The 18208-nt window shown below is 43.1% G+C and overlaps 1 protein-coding gene across 1 annotated transcript; it reads right to left on the bottom strand.

The window, feature by feature from the left end:
- Positions 1-15746: 15746 nt before the first annotated feature.
- LOC109188703 (putative late blight resistance protein homolog R1A-10) lies at positions 15747-16535 on the bottom strand. Its single transcript, XM_019339333.1, has one exon. The coding sequence runs from the start codon at positions 16533-16535 to the stop codon at positions 15747-15749; it is 789 nt and encodes a 262-aa protein (XP_019194878.1).
- Positions 16536-18208: the final 1673 nt, after the last annotated feature.

The raw sequence follows: 18208 nt of genomic DNA, 5'->3' as shown, positions 1-18208 counted from the left end.
CTGTCATGTACTGATTTTCTCTTAGCCGGTTTGGGATTCGGCCCAAGTCTACGGAAGACTGATTGTCTTGATTCTACATCTCCGATTCTATAAAAAACAGACTGCTTCTTGTCTCTTTCTTCCTCATCTATAGAAGTGATGTAATTACTTGTGGCTCTGTTTATGAATATTCGCACTGGCTTAGGGGGAACATAACCCAACCCTTTCCGTTCATGCGGCTCCTGCTGATTTGACTTGCCTTTACCACCAGCTTCTGGGATGAGTTTCCCCAGCTTTTGTGGCTCTTTGGGATCATATCCAGCTTTGAATAGAAGTTTATATGCATTATGGTCGAAGCCGCCAGTGCGCTTAGCGGGCACTGTTTGACTTGCCCCAACTTGAGCTTCATCTTCAAGCGGTTTAACTGGAGCTGCTGTTTTTAACGTTTCAATCCTTGCGAGTGGGAAAACAAGTTCCTTGTCGCAATGAGCTTGGACTACAACTTGCTTGCCTTTCCACTTCGGATCAAGAGGTGTGTCAACATTGCGTTGCTCAGCCTCCTCTACAACTTGTTTCTTGAAGTAAAACTTTGCATCTGCAAAGTATGATTCTGCTTCAATGAAGGGAGTTTCATCAGCGACTACTTTTTCTATCACCCGCCTTTTTCAAACATGAGGCATTGGTGCCAGGACGAGGGAACTACTCCATTCTCATGTATCCAAGGCCGGCCCAACAGCAAGTTGTACGACGTCCTCGCATCTATCACATAACATATATAGTGTACTTGAGTTTAGTGTTCCGATCCTGAGGTCGAGTCTAATGGTACCCAGTCCTCTTTGTCCGCCTTGATTAAATCCTTGAATCATTAAGCGGCTTTGAGAAAGCTCATCAGTGGAAATGTCGAGTTCCTTCATCGCCCGGAGTGACAGAATGTTCACAGCCGACCCTTGATTAATCAAAATCCTTTTAACCTTTTGCTCGCAGGCATAACCTTCAACAAACAATGGACGATTATGTGGTGTACCACCAAGCAATAGATCCTCATCTTTAAAAGTTATCTCGGCAGTATAAGACGCGGCTTTGTGGACTTGAACCTCGTCACCTCCCTCAATCACGGGGAATGAACATTCCTCCTCTTCAACATGTCTCTCTTTAATATTCAAGCGAGTTCCACGAATATTTGTTCCATGCAGAGGAAGCGCCTTCGGCATGTATTGAGCCAGGGCTACTGGTGTTCGAGACGTGCCGGGACGTCCTCTCATCTTTGTGTCATAGGCGAGGTCCCTTGCTGGCTTTCTCTCAACCCATTGCTTCGCTATTCTCTTCAAAGATCTAACATGTCCAACATTGTTCCTTTGTTTTTTGTGGGTAACATTTACCCAATCCTTTTCGCATACCGGATTGACCTGTGGTAACTCCGGCTGTTGCCTAGTAGCATGTTTCACAATAAATGGAAGCGGGCATTTGTATTGCTTGCCCCCATCCTCTTCATCACTCTCCACAACTAACGGAGCGAACCTTCCGCATGAAATTTGGTTGGTGCTGGCAGTTGCATCAGCCAGCTCAATCTTTCCATCACGAGCAAGTCTCATCACCTTATCTTTAAAGACGAAGCATTTTTCAATCGGGTGTCCGAAGAGACGATGATACTTGCAATAGTCGGGGTCGTCCACCTTAGAAGCTTCTTCGGGACGCTTCATCTCCGGTAATTCAATCAACTTAAGCTTTAACAATTCATCAAACATGGGTGACACATCAGAGTCCAAGAGCGGATACTGTTTTTGCTGCATCTCTTCAATGATTCTAGTACCCCGAGATGGGCGGGAAAATGACCTTAGCCTGGGATTTTCAGTTACTTTGGCGAAAACCCGCATTGGTGCTGTTTTTACGTTCATGGCCTATTTCTTTTCTGGTTTCGGGAAGGGCTTGCCGCCTTTCTTGAATTCTTGTTTTACAGGTGCCTTGGATGAGCTAGGGATACTTGACATGCCGAGCCCTCCATTGGCTTCGATGCTCAACTCCATGTCGTGAGCACGACTGGATAGTTCTTCAAATGTTCTAGGCTTGATTCCCTGCAAGATATAAGAGAGCTCGAAGTGCATCCCTTGGATGCACATTTCGATTGCGGAGCTTTGTGATATCTTCTCTTTACAGTTAAGGCATAAATCCCTCCATCTCTCGATGTAAGCGTCCGCACGCTCACCCTTCCATTGGTGGATAGTGGTGAGTTCCAAGAAGCTGACAGTCCTCCTGGTGCTGTAGAAGCGGGTCAAAAACTCGCGCTCCATATCATTCTAGACGTCAATGCAACCGTGCTCCAGGTCTGTGTACCAATCAAAGGCAGTGCCTTTCAGAGAGCAGACGAACTGCTTGACAAGGAGATCTCCGTATGTTCCTGCATCATTACAGGTTTCAACGAAGTGGGCGATGTGCTGCCTCAGGTTGCCTTTTCCATCAAACTGCTGGAACTTGGGAGGTTGATAGATCATCTGTAACACCCCCCAAAAAAAACAAAAACAACAAGACTTAAAACGAGTCTTAACACCTGCAGATCAAGCACAAAACTAGCACAACGGAAGATAAAAGATAACTTGGATATAAGAAATCCAAAACCGGGCTGTTATGCCACGTATACCACACTTGGCATACGCTAAGGCGACAATATGCAAGAGTAACTACAATCCCAAAACATCCAACTACAACTAACTAAAAACATGGGCACACAGGCCTCAAAACACGGTCTAACGAAACAGGAACTAATCTACCGGCTCTAGACATCGCGCTCAACACCTGAAAGATACAAAGATAAACATCGGGGCGACGCCCGGTCAGCGAAAGATGCTGGTAACCCACCAATACCGTTAAGTATCATAAATAGGTAGATATATAATATGAAAACCATTTTCAAAACGGAATACATATATATAAGTCAAAAGCCAAGATCAAAAGACAACGCAAGACTCACCACTCACAAGGACAACACCGGGAACACGTCCCAACCACAAAGGACAACCACACACAACGATAAAGACTCACGCAACGGCAACACATGCCAAAACACCACAAGCCTCCATGACTACACACGTCACGAGAGAAGAGAACTCACCACACACCGGCTTTACAAGCCCTCGTGACATCACCCATCACGAGTTGATATGCCTTCCTTATGCCCTGTTCCAACCTTATGGCTACCCCCCATCCTTGTACCTTCTGTGCCACCCATTACCTCCGGAAAACCCCTGTACAGCCAAGTCCAACCTTATTCCTCCGGGACCGTCGTCCCCCACCTATAACCACCAACGAAAACCCACCAATTCACGGCAACACATGCCCGGATAACACAATGTTATCCCCCAATCACGTGGACTCAGCCACCTCCATAAATTCACGTCACGGCCACCACGACGACCGCTTCAATACCTTGGTGACTAGTGTCCCATACCACTAATCATGCAATCCAGGTAGAGCCACACACGCACCACCACTCACTCGAAACAATCAACGAATTGCAAGAAAAGGTACGAAACATACTCACAAGAGAAGGGTCATCACCCAACGACAACAACGACGCTAGCATTACGATAATAACTAGCAAGCTCAACAAAGAGGAACCTCAAGATAGTTCCGAGGAACACACAAGACACCACATGGTTCAACGAAACACAAGGTTGAACACTTAGCACGATACAAAACACCAAAGATCCTACATGGATACCTATCGAGAAGCTCTAGACCTACGAAACATCAAGAAGACGCTCAAATAGATCCACAAAAGAACAACGGGAGGTCAAAAGATCAAAGACCGAGACAAACAAAACACGGGAACAAATCCCATCACCACACCAACCATGTACCCCGCGGGTGGACCCACGGGTAGTGCCCCACCCGTGGTTCTGCCCGCGGGTACATAACCCACAAGGCAACGCTCCCCGCGGGTAGGCCGGCGGGTGGTGCCCCGCCCGCCGTTCCGCTCACGGGTACGACCCTGTACCACAACAAATCCCTTCGGGGATTTTCTCCTCCAACCACAAATTCAAGTCCAAAACATGCCAAATCTCACCAAGCACAACAAAATGACTTGAACCAAGGAATATGCCAAGCAATGGCACAAAGGAAACCTAAACACAAGCTCTAGATATGCAATATCACAAGATAAATGCATATCTCACATTTCACAACAAAACACAAGTAGAAGCCAAGAAATCATATATAGGTAAGCAAAATAGGTTTTGTAGATCATGGGTTACCTCTTGAAGACCAAAAGACTCTTCTTACACCACAACAAGCTCACTAGCCAAACCCACTTCAAGATCAAACCAAAAGATCATAAAGATCCAACCTTTAACAAAAAGACAACTAAGAAGGAACCAAAAAGACTAGACAAGCTTAGATCTTACCCCTCTAGATGCTAAAATAGAGGAAAGATTGAATCTTGGAAACAAAACTTGGAATCTTGACAAAGGCTTTTTTTGGCTTGAAGAACAAGCTACTCTTGTTTTCTAGAGAGAAGATGGAGATATTTTCTAGGAAATGTAAGGCATGAAATGAAGAAGTCTTATAGGTTTAGGTTACAAAGAACTAGCTCATGGTGAAAAGACAAGGTTACCCTTACTAACTCTCAAAAAGTGTAAGGAACAAGGGAACTCCTCTCAAAGCACAAGGTACAACACCACTTAAAGATTGACTAGTCAAATTCTAGTCCTTGAGTATCAAAAATCAGGATTTTAGGAATCAATTCCTCAAAAGAAATAGAATTAATTACTAAATTAATTCATGGCTTGGAATGTGGATTTTTGGGGTGTCACATCCTCTCCCCCTTCAAAGAAGTTTCGTCCCCGAAACTTCGGTACAACGAATTGAAACGAAAGGTAGCAAGGAAACAAAATTGTGACAAGAGGTTCAAGAATATCCCTTTTGGTCAAAAATTCCAAAAGTTCTCACAAGGGTTCCAAAGCAAAGGAAAAGGAATTACGAAACAAGAATAGGCAAGAGGTCAACAAACGAAGATAGATTGGCATCAAGAACTCTAACCTCAACACAACAACCAACTTCTAGCCTATAACCAAGAACTCAACCACTAACCCAAACACCAACTAACAAGCTAACTAAACGACAAGGCAACAAGCAAAGCAAGCAAGCACACAAAGCACACAACAACCTAACACCAAGCTACAACAACCAAGAAAACAACAAAGAAGAAACAAACGGGGTTACCAAAACACAACTAGAACTCTTCACTCTATGACTCTTCGGCCTCTTCAGACTCTTCCTCTTCGGCTTCAACTCTGTGACTAGAACTAGCTTTAAACCGATCCAACCTCTGATGCACTGCGGCAAACTGCGACCTCACAAACGCAAAGCCTTCGGCGATCAAACTATTCTGCTGACGAAGAAAAGAAGCGACATCCTGATCTCTCTTGGTGCGGACTTCTCTCCTTCTCCGACTTTCCTCACTATCTGATTCACTTACTTCAGCTTCAGCAGTCTCCGGTGCTCCTCCCTCTTCTTCCTGATCTGCTTCTTCCTCAACTTCTTCGTCACCACCCAAACTCTGGACTGCAAGGCTCAACTTCCTAGCATGGATCCCAAGATCAGCAGCTAACTCTGCTCTCTCAACAGGTGCTTTCCTAGCAACCTCTTCAAGCGTGATGTACTCACCACTATCCAACTGAAAAAGATTACAACTCCGGAGATTGGCGGTATCTAACACCATCTTTCCCACAACCTTCGGGAGACAACCATCCACACTAACACCTTTCTTAACCAAGATCCAACTTAGCACCATTCCATACGGCAAACTCTTCCGATTGTGATCCCGGCAAAACACCATGTGTTGCATCATCAAAGCAGGCAGATTGAACTTAACCATGTTCTTCAGACAGAAAAGCAAAGGTACACTCCAACTTACCCAACAAACTGCTCTTGTTGTTATTGGGCAACAAGCAATCTGACACCAACATAACCAAGATCCTTTGCTCCGCAGACAACCACTTCTTTTCCGGCCTCGAAGCTTGAGTGAAACCACTCGTACGGCCAAACAGATAACTCAAATAGTCACGGTACCCCATGGTATCCGTACTAATCCAAGAGTGACCACTGTACTGAGCTACTCCGGTAGCAGACAAACTTAACAACTGAGCTAACCTCTTCTCAGACAACACAACCTTCACACCTCTCACCTTAGAGGTGATCTCAAGCCTTTCACCTTCGTTTGTCACAACCATGTGACGATAAAACTCTTTCACCAAACTCGGGTAAGTCTCGGCCCTTATGGCGAGACATCCATCCAAAAAACCTTGAAACTTAAGCAAATCCAACAAAGAACTTGAAAAAGATTCCGGATCAAAAGCTTTACCTTCAAGCACAAGGTAGTGGGTATCCACCCATTCTGCTTTTTTAGCCAAACTTGACCTTCTAGGCATGGTGAAAGATGATCCAAAGCTCAACCAACAAAGCCCACAACTTCTTCTTCCATAACACTCACGACTCTCTCTCTCTCGCTGCACTCTCTCTCTCTCGGCTGCTCGGCGGCACGGCACACAGCAGATCGGCGGCGACGGACTCCGGCGAACTCCGACGGCGGCGAGGCGATGGTGCGACGGGCAGGTGGCGCTGGTGACGGGGTGGGGTGGCTCGGGTAGCTCACGGGTAGGGAGAAAGAAGAAGAGAATTTTGGGGAAAAACTAGGGATTTGGGTGAGATTGGGGAAAAAGATGATTAAATTGGGGATTTTGAACAAAGAGGGAATTCAAGGCTTAAAAGGAATTAAAATGGGTTAGGTTCCAAGAAAGATAATTAGCTCAAATGGTTTGGAGGTTGGCTAGAAAAGAAATTGGCTAAGGTTCGAAACTCAAAGGCTATAAAGAAACATTAGGCTACACAAGGAAAAATTTTGGCAAGGATTGGCTATTTTTCCAAATCAAAGAATACTTGGAAAATTTAGGGAAAAGCACAAGGAATTGTTGTAAGAACAACCACGTGCAAAGGTGAAAGAATTGGGTTAAGCACAAGATAACTCAAGGATAGATGGCTACCACAAAACAAGATGAAAACACTTAGCAAGAAAAGAGTCTACACTAAGCAGATGGCTACCACAAAACAAGATGAAAACACTTAGCAAGAAAAGAAAAGAGTCTACGCTAAGCATCCAACGAAAAACAAGCAAGGAAAGCAAGCCAAGGATTGCCAAACGAAGACAACCACGAAGCACAAGATAACACCCAAGGCAACAAAGAACAAAACGCAACTGCGAAGCCAAGGATTGCCAAACGAAGACAACCACGAAGCACAAGATAACACCCAAGGCAACAAAGAACAAAACGCAACTGCGAAACTCAAGATAACACCCAAGGCAACAAAGAACAAAAGGACAACTGCGAAACTCAAGATAACACCCAAGGCAACAAACTCAAGATAACACCCAAGGCAACAAAGAACAAAAGGACAACTGTGAAACTAAAGATAACACCCAAGGCAACAAAGAACAAAACGCACTCGGGGACACAAGGATAGGCCCAAAAATAAGGGTTACCTGCTAACTCCTCCTCCACCAAACCCTCCGACTCCGCCTGCGAACGCGCCATCATGAAAACTCTCCCCGGCGGCCTAGCTCCAACAACTCCACGACTCGAACTCCCTCCTGGTGCTCCTCCTACTCCCTGGGGTGGCAGCAACACTCTCTGACCGACAAGCTAAGGACACTCCGCAACTCTATGACCAACAACCCCACAGCGAAAACACTTAAACGCTTGGCCAAAGCAAACTTGACCCGGGTGCACCTTCCCACACTTGCGGCAAACAATCGACTTAGCTTGAACCGGAGGCTCCATCCTAACGGGCCCTTGAGAAGAAGAAGACACAACTCTAGCCGGAAAACTCTAACGGGACTTCTTGAAAGCAAAAGAACCACCACTCTCAACTCTCTTCCTAGCCAACTCAAGCGACTGAAGCTGCTGAACATGAAACAGATCCGCGGCACACAGATACGCATCCTTGAGGGAACTGGGTCTACTCACCGTCAACGCTTTTCGTGCCTCATAATTCAGACCGGCAACGAAACGCTCAACTTTGGCAAGCTCTGTACGCACCAACATCCTCGCGAAGCGTGCTAACTCTAGGAACTTCTTGTGGTACTCCACCACAGATAAAGGTCCTTGCTGAAGATGAAGGAACTCATCAAACATAGCTGTAACACCCCGAGATTTTTAAAACTTTTAAAGACAATATAATAAAGGTAGATAACCATAAATCCCAAATACGTCTACAGGAGTACGGGGTGTTATGCCACACCTGAGCTGGAGAACTCAGGTGCACGGGCTAGATTCTAACAATCTCAATCAGTATCAGTACAAACGTGGCACATAGGCCGAAAGGGAAGAACTATCTAATCTACGCTCCACACCACTAGCGCGCTCCAGTGATCTACACATCCGTGCCTGAAAGCCAAATATATCTATTCAGCGAGAGATGCTGGTAACCCACTCCAACGCGTTGAAATACAATACATATAGAGATATATATAGATATACGAAAACCATTTTAAGCATGAAGATATATCGTACGAACTCTAGCTTTCAAAACCGGGAATGACTCGACAGGCAGAGCTAAGCATAGGCAATAGTTATATCAAGCATATACAGTTCGCAACAGGAAAGACAGATAAAGCTGAGCACAATTAATAACCATAACCCAACGTGTGTAATTCCCAATATAAATCCCATAATCACATCCCCAAGACACTCATAACACAACTTGTCCATATCACATCACACAAGCACACTTTGTTGGCGCCACAGGACCAATCGCATGCCCATACATGAGGGTCAGCGCATATAGCTCTGACACGGCCCCGCAGCACCCTGCCCCGTATCGCAACACGGAGGGGTCGATCGCAACCGACCGATGAACCGCAACTCATCATAATGTTTGATCGCAACCAAACAGTGGACCGCAGCCCAAGAGAATGTCATCTGATCGCAGCCAGGAAATATGAACCGCAGCTCATGTAGAAACGTTTGATCGCAACCAAACGGTGGACTGCAGCCCAAGAGTGTAAATCTGACCGCAGCCAGCTTCTGAACCGCAGCTCAGGAATAACCAATCCGATCACAACCGAATTGGGGTATCATGCACACATAACACATAACAGGCACATGCAACCCACATTACACATTGGGAAGGGGGAGAAAGCGTATAACAAAACCTATGCGTGATCCTTCACATACTATGGATAGTCCTACGGGTGCATACTTCTTCCACCTAGGTCAACGGGATACCAATTCAACTAGCATGCAATATACAAGACTCATAAACCTACGAACGGTACCCGAAATATCAAACTAGACACGGCACGATAGACGGAGTCCGTTGGGACACCACGGGGATCGAGGAAACATCAAACGGGGAAGCCGGGTTCCCGAAGTGGGGGAAATTCCAGCGGGTAGCCGGTGGGTGGGGGGCCACCCGCTGCCGGGACTGCCCAAACCGGCGGTGGGTAGGTGGCGGGTCACCTACCCCCACCTACCCCCCACTGACTCCTTTTCATCACACGAACGTCCCGGGAACCTTTGTGGAACCCGAAACCATGCTTAGACACTTTTAAACGTAATTAATAGCAACACGTAGACAATTAACGGATCAAAAGCGAGAAATATACGGCACATAACATATCATGCTTTTCTAAACATAATCAACACCCAAACATGCGATTTCCCACCCAATATACCAAGAATAATATCATACGACACGACCTAGGGTTCTAATCACTTTTATATCAGCAAGAATACGATTCGTCTTCTAATATCAAGATTCGGTAAGAATAACACATAAACATCAAGAACGCCATACAATTATCAAGAACAACATACAATCATCAAGAACTCCACATAATCATCAAGAACACCATAATTATCAAGAATCTCTCAACATCAAGATTATCAAGATCCCCCATGGGATCATCACACCGATTATCAATAACAACATCACAAATCATCAATACGCAATCATATGGGGAAACCCTAAGGGGGGAATCATAGCTATGAAAATAGGTTTTGTTGAGACATGGGTTACCTCTTAGCCTTAATTAATTCCTTGGCTATGAAGGGTCTTTCTTTAAGCTTTCTTGCTTTCTTGATTTCTCCTAGGGGAATTCTTGGAACTCTTTGGATGGTGAGAGATTATTGTGGTGGGAATTCTAGGTGCCTTCTATGTTCCCTATTTATATATCTAAGGGTCTTATTTAGGGTCTAATCCTTTTAGGACTAGGGGTTGGGTTTAGAGATGAGGGCCCACGGACTATGGTGGGCCTTTTTCCCTAATTAGTTATTATAATTTATTCTTTCTCTTGGGCTATTGATTAATTAATTAATCGGTTTTAGGGGTCGTAACACGGGGTGTTACAATAGCGGCTCTCACATGCGCCGGGTAGAACCTTTCGCGCATCTTATCCTTGAGCGCTGTCCAATCAAACCCAGGCTCTTCAAGAAAGGCTGAACTCTCGTGAACCCACCACAGATTGGCTTCTTGGCAGAAGTAGAACGTTGCCAGTTCTACTCTCCTTTCTTCAGGACAACCTACCACTGTGAAAATCTTATCAAACGCCCGTACCCACTCTTCAAGGACTACAGGGTCTTCTTCACCAGCAAAGGAAGGCGGCCGACGTCCGGACACTAAACGACCCACGTCGCGGTGCCCAACCGGAGGCGGAGGCGGCACAGCTTGATTGTTGTTCAACAGAGCTTCACTGAGAGACTGCATCGTCTGCGTCAACTGATGGAGATTCTGGGCAAGCTGCTCGTTGGTCAGAGTCTCTGGGGTGCGGGCGCGAGGACGAGGAGGCATCGCACAGCTACTACAGCAACAAGGTTACCATAAAAAGCAAGCAAGCAAGCAAAACAGAAATCAACACACATCTCACCGCGCAACCTAGCGTCCTAAGCCTAGCACTTAGCTTCTTAAGGTCGCTTAGAGGTCTCAAAACACACTTAAACACTTAGAAAGTCTAGACTTAACCCTTCCTAGGCTCTAAACCTAGGCTCTGATACCAACTGTAACACCCCCCAAAAAAAACAAAAACAACAAGACTTAAAACGAGTCTTAACACCAGCAGATCAAGCACAAAACTAGCACAACGGAAGATAAAAGATAACTTGGATATAAGAAATCCAAAACCGGGGTGTTATGCCACGTATACCACACTTGGCATACGCTAAGGCGACAATCTGCAAGCGTAACTACAATCCCAAAACATCCAACTACAACTAACTAAAAACATGGGCACACAGGCCTCAAAACACGGTCTAACGAAACAGGAGCTATTCTACCGGCTCTAGACATCGCGCTCAACACCTGAAAGATACAAAGATAAACATCGGGGCGATGCCCCGTCAGCGAAAGATGCTGGTAACCCACCAATACCGTTAAGTATCATAAATAGGCAGATATATAATATGAAAACCATTTTCGAAACGGAATACATATATATAAGTCAAAAGCCAAGATCAAAAGACAACGCAAGACTCACCACTCACAACGACAACACCGGGAACACGTCCCAACCACAAAGGACAACCACACACAACGATAAAGACTCATGCAACGGCAACACATGTCAAAACACCACAAGCCTCCATGACTAAACACGTCACGAGAGAAGAGAACTCACCACACACCGGCTTTACAAGCCCTCGTGCCATCACCCATCACGAGTTGATATGCCTTCCTTATGCCCTGTTCCAACCTTATGGCTACCCCCATCCTTGTACCTTCTGTGCCACCCATTTCCTCCGGAAAACCCTTATACAGCCAAGTCCAACCTTATTCCTCCGGGACCGTCGTCCCCCACCTATAACCACCAACGAAAACCCACCAATTCACGGCAACACATGCCCGGATAACACAATGTTATCCCCCAATCACGTGGACTCAGCCACCTCCATAAATTCACGGCACGGCCACCACGACGACCGCTGCAATATCTTGGTGACTATTGTCCCATACCACTAATCGTGCAATCCAGGTAGAGCCACACACGCACCACCACTCACTCGAAACAATCAACGGATTGCAAGAAAAGGTACGAAACATACTCACAAGAGAAGGGTCATCACCCAACGACAACAACGACGCTAGCATTACGATAATAACTAGCAAGCTCAACAAAGAGGAACCTCAAGATAGTTCCGAGGAACACACAAGACACCACACGGTTCAACGAAACACAAGGTTGAACACTTAGCACGATACAAAACACCAAAGATCCTACATGGATACCTATCGAGAAGCTCTAGACCTACGAAACATCAAGAAGACGCTCAAATAGATCCACTAAAGAACAACGGGAGGTCAAAAGATCAAAGACCGAGACAAACAAAACACGGGAACAAATCCCATCACCACACCAACCATGTACCCCGCGGGTGGACCCACGGGTAGTGCCCCACCCGTGGTTCTGCCCGCGGGTACATAACCCACAAGGCAACGCTCCCCGCGGGTAGGCCGGCGGGTGGTGCCCCGCCCGCCGTTCCGCTCACAGGTACGACCCTGTACCACAACAAATCCCTTCGGGGATTTTCTCCTCCAACCACAAATTCAAGTCCAAAACATGCCAAATCTCACCAAGCACAACAAAATGACTTGAACCAAGGAATATGCCAAGCAATGGCACAAAGGAAACCTAAACACAAGCTCTAGATATGCAATATCACAAGATAAATGCATATCTCACATTTCACAACAAAACACAAGTAGAAGCCAAGAAATCATATATAGGTAAGCAAAATAGGTTTTGTAGATCATGGGTTACCTCTTGAAGACCAAAAGACTCTTCTTACACCACAACAAGCTCACTAGCCAAACCCACTTCAAGATCAAACCAAAAGATCATAAAGATCCAACCTTTAACAAAAAGACAACTAAGAAGGAACCAAAAAGACTAGACAAGCTTAGATCTTACCCTTCTAGATGCCAAAATAGAGGAAAGCTTGAATCTTGGAAGCAAAACTTGGAATCTTGACAAAGGCTTCTTTTGGCTTGAAGAACAAGCTACTCTTGTTTTCTAGAGAGAAGATGGAGATATTTTCTAGGAAATGTAAGGCATGAAATGAAGAAGTCTTCTAGGTTTATGTTACAAAGAACTAGCTCATGGTGAAAAGACAAGGTTACCCTTACTAACTTTCAAAAAGTGTAAGGAACAAGGGAACTCCTCTCAAAGCACAAGGTACAACACCACTTAAAGATTGACTAGTCAAATTCTAGTCCTTGAGTATCAAAAATCTGGATTTTAGGAATCAATTCCTCAAAAGAAATAGAATTAATTACTAAATTAATTCATGGCTTGGAATGTGGATTTTTGGGGTGTCACACCATCGGCATTTTCATTTCTTCAATTCTCTGAGTATATGGCTTAGTGTAGGTATATGAAGATTGTCTTCCCTCGAGCTTCCCTTTAATTGCTCCCATGATGTAGTCGTTCAACTGCTCGACGGGTTTCATGCCCTCAGAAATTGGAATACTCTTCTCGGCGGGTGGTGGACGAGAGATTGTCTCTTCCATTCCTGGCCTACTTTGATGGTGCGGGGACTCGACATCAATCTCATCTCCTTGGGTTTGGGGCTACTTCCCGAAAGCCCGACTTGTTTCGCCGTTTCTTCCGCTTTCAACCTTTTCGCTGAGCTCATTGATCCACCTTTCTTGGTTATGCATGAGTGCAGCTATCCCCTCGAGAGATTTAGTGATGTTTGCGAGTTGTTCCTCCACCGAAGCCGCGTTTGTTGTCGTAGCGGGCATAATTGTGTATATGTGATTCCATTCCGGTGAGGTTCTCCGCAGAAGTGACGACCGTGATGAACTTCCACTGCTCGGAGTTTTATTCGAGGGGATAGGGCTCACAGGACTCTTGTTGCTTGGAGCTCTCTCACTTGTAGGATTCTGGTCAGCAACAGTTTCCTTTGTAGAGGATGATCCTTTGTCATGTGCAGCTCTCCGTGACATAGTGGAGTTTCTGTCAATCCTTTGGACGATGTGGCGGGCAATGTCCTGGGCCTCGTGGAGCTGCACCCCCCTAGGTTCTTCACTCGGCATCGAGTCATTGCTCCTCCCACGCCTTGGCTATCACCGGAACCGGCCGCAGATGATGCCCTGGAGCGGGTAGCCTGAGCATATGTCATCTTGGAGGAGGGATTTCTTGATGCCATTTAGATTCCTTCCTTGTAGAGCTCGCGAATCAACAGTGAAGAGATGAGAGGCAGAGTTGTCCCACTGGGTGTGCCAAAATCTGTAAACACAAAAATGCAAACTTTGTATATATTCACAAAATTCCGTGTACAGCGTGTGTATAATTCAATGCAGGTACAAAATCTCTGTCTAGTCCTCTGATTCTTCACTGACGTTATCTATGGAAGTGCCTCCGGGATTCAAGTAGTGTAGCCTCCGGGATTCAATTGGCGCGTGCCTCCGGGATTCAAGTAGCGTAGCTTTCGGGATTCAAGTGGCGTAACTTCCAACAACGAGCGTCAAGAATTTAGAAGTAATCAACCCTGCAAAGTTTCAAAACACATGCAATGGATTCAAGCTGCTTTAAGATCCTCAAATGCCTTCAAAAGACGTCAAGATCTTCGAGACAATCAATTCTGCAAAGCTCCAAAGTACCTGCAATGGATTCAAATTGCCTGCAAAATCAACAAAAATGCCTTCAAATCTTCAAGCGTTCTTCAATGCCTTCAAGCTCTTCAAATGCTCTCAACTCCTTAAGTCTTCAAGCTCTTCAAGCTTTCAAGTGTGTTTTGGAATGAAAACGAAGGCCCTATTTATACTAAAAACTTAACCAAAATTCCTCAACCAACTCCCCTTTTTAGTTAACTAATTAATTAATTAATTAATTAGGAAAATGAACCTTGTCCAAGATCAAGTCTAGGTTCATTATCGTATAATCAAATTCAAATTCAAATTAAATCATAATTATCTAATTCAAATATAATAAAATTAATATTATATTTAAATTATAATTATAATTTAAATTCAAATATGAAATGGGCTTGGGCCAACTAATTAATTAATTCAATGGCCCAAATCAAATCTAATTGGGCTAATTAGATTAAATTAATTTCCATGATCCAATTAATCAAATTGGCCCAATCATCAATCTCAACATTAGCCCAATAACACTTTAGTCGGTCCATTTATCGGGTTCAAATTTTTGGTGTCTACAACATCATCTGCATCATCATATCTAGGTCCACCTACTTGGAGAGCTAGATACCTTAGATGAGTTAGTAAGCTAACTTCAGACAAAAATGATTGGTACACCCTGATTCCTTCTAAATCCAAGATTGTGAGATGTTCAAATATTTTTGCAATCCATGAGGCATTATAAATAAAGGGTGTAAAATGATGGAAAACCAAAACTGTGTGAATAGAAGAATTTCGTGGTACCAATTCAAAAGCATTATCTGATGTCGAATGCATATGAAAACATATTCGATGTGGGATAAAATTCAGAGTTGGATCCCACTTCTTTTTCATATTAATTATCTTCAAGGAAATTTCTTCTCTAGCTTTTGTTAAGCAAAAGTCACGTACCAAATCATGAACCGTGCATGATACGATGCGACCATCATAATTCTCTCCAGACACCATAATTAGGTTACTACTAACTAGATGGTTTAAGTAATCCTCTGCCTCATCTTCTACTCTCCCTTTATCTGTCATTCCTATGATGAATCCTTCATATATCCACAGTTCTATTAATTAGTTTCGGAACTTCAATTTTTTCATCCTTTGGGAATGCAGTAAAGTAAGCATGGTTTCAAATGATCTGATAAATACTTATAACTAAGCTCTATCGCATCATTGCTTTGTATTCCGTCTCCAAATGCAACATGTGAGTTTAGAGTAAGAAGAAATTCATGCCACATTTGCTCACACTTTTCAACTTTTTCAAGAACACCCGCTATCAAACCAATTGTCAAAGGTAATCCCCCACATTTTTTAGATATTTTTCTTCCAACATTTTCAAGACCTTCAGGACATCCCTTCCCTTTAAATAACTTCACATGCAATAATTTCAAACTCTCATCAATAGTGAAGAAAGGAAGACGACAAATATGTTTGGCATCAGAAACCACACTTTCTTGTCTGCTTGTTAAAACAATTCTACTTCCATTGTCACATGAGGGAAAAACTCTATTCAACTCTTCCCATGCTTCCTCACTCCAAATATCATCCAACACTATGAGGTATCTCCTTCCCATAAGGCTTTTGCGAAGCTCTTCAGCTACATTGTCAATCTCTGTCTTGTCGCCACAAACATCATTATATATTTTATTCAACAAGTTCTTACAATCATATTCTTGAGAAACAATACACCACGCACGCTTGTCAAAGTGGTTGGCTACATTTTTCTCCTCATAAACTTTCTTGGCCAGAGTTGTCTTTCCCAACCCACCCATGCCTATAATTAAAACAACTTCTCTCTCCTTCGACCCATAAATCAGTTGTTTTATGATTGTTTCTGCTTCCTTCTTGAAACCCACAACTTTTGGAATAGAGATTCTTGGCATCTTTCTGATCTCAAAAAGGTTACTTTACGGTGTATTGTGTCTAGAATTATATTATAAGGTTTGGTTAGAAATATATTCAAATTTTTCTTCAATCGTAATAAAAGAACAAAGTAAGAAAGTGTTACATTATGAGAGGCAAAACCCTTGATTAAGGACATGATGAAAAGAGATCATAGCACAGCAACAGTTATACACCCAAGTTCTTGCAAGGTGGATTCGAGTCCAATATACACAATTTATATACTGAATGTTTACAATTTATATATTGAATTTGAATCGTGAACATTTAGTATGTAAAATTGTGAACATTCAGTATGCAAATTGTGAACATTCATTATGTTAATTGGTTATTTTTGGACCGGGGTCCACAAAATAATTTGTCATAGCACAGAGAGTATTTAAATTAATACGGAGTATTAAAGTTTTTACTTCTTATGATATATAATCTATCTTTAAGCAATATATTGGGGGACTTTAGTGAGAATTACCCTTGTAGTGTGGATATTTATTCTTGTGATAGATACAGTACTGAAAATTATGAAATTTTTGACCACCTGAAAGTGATCTTAAATTGAGTTAATACCAAAAAGTGGTCGGAAATAGCAACAAAGGTTTTTCCGGATACCAAAAGTGGTCGGAACAAGACTTTTGACTTGATTTAAGTTCACTTTCAGGTGGTCGGAAATTTCATAATTTCCAGTAGTGATAATAAAATACTTTAATTAATTTCACTAAAATTCATAGCAACAAGAGCTTACCAACTAACATTTTGTAACTTGTAAGTGCGCACAAACTTTAATCTCAAGATGAACACTTTGATCGAGTTGATTGAAAGAACTAACTTGTCAAAGATTACAATTTGCATATATAAATTTACATATATAAATTTAATTTAATTAATAAATATAAATTTAATAAATTTGATAACAATAATAACTTAAAAATTAAATTAATAATTTAAAATAAAAACAAGATTTTTAAAAAGTTAAACTAAAAATAGAAAAAAAAAATTAAAAAAGAACCTGGCCGTTGCCAAAGTTAAAATGATTTCAGAGTGGTCGCCACTCCGCCAGTTGGAGGCCACTCTGAAACGTCATGGCGAACACGTGTAACACACGCGCCCGCTAGGCAGAAGGGTGAGACGCACTTACGCGTCTCACCCCTTGTTTATTATTATTTTTTTTAAATAAAAAAATTTATGACAAAATTTTTTATATTGCAGGGGAAAGATTCACCTTAAATTTTGTCTTCCCATTTGTTAAAAAGTCATCCATGTGCATTTTACTGTTCTAAAATTAGGGAATGAATCTCCTATTGGGAATGAATCTCAAAAGCTGAGTTTGAAAATTGATGTGAGATAGCCGAGTTTTGCCTTTATCCCTGCGTGCGGTAGATGTAGCCCACTTAGAGCATCCCGACAAATTATGTTGTGCATCCGTATGCACCATGCATGGTGCATACGTGCACCATGCATGGTGCATACGAATGCAAAAACGACGTCGTTTTGCATCAAAACGCGCGTCCTACTTAAAAAAATCAGTTTCGATTCCCAGCAACAACATTATGTTATTCATTTTTTAGTTCATTCATTCTGGATGTATAGTTATGCAATTCTGTATGTATAGTTATGAAATTCTGGATGTGTAGTTATGAAATTATGGATGCGTAGTTAT

The sequence above is a fragment of the Ipomoea nil genome, unplaced genomic scaffold (genome assembly GCF_001879475.1).
Source record: "Ipomoea nil cultivar Tokyo-kokei standard unplaced genomic scaffold, Asagao_1.1 scaffold1474, whole genome shotgun sequence".
Taxonomy (NCBI): Eukaryota; Viridiplantae; Streptophyta; class Magnoliopsida; order Solanales; family Convolvulaceae; genus Ipomoea; species Ipomoea nil.
This window is presented reverse-complemented; position numbering and strand designations above follow the sequence as displayed.

Coding starts and splice junctions, on each gene's coding strand:
- LOC109188703 (XM_019339333.1), bottom strand. CDS start 16,535: ATGCCAAGAATCTCTATTCCAAAAGTTGTGGGTTTCAAGAAGGAAGCA.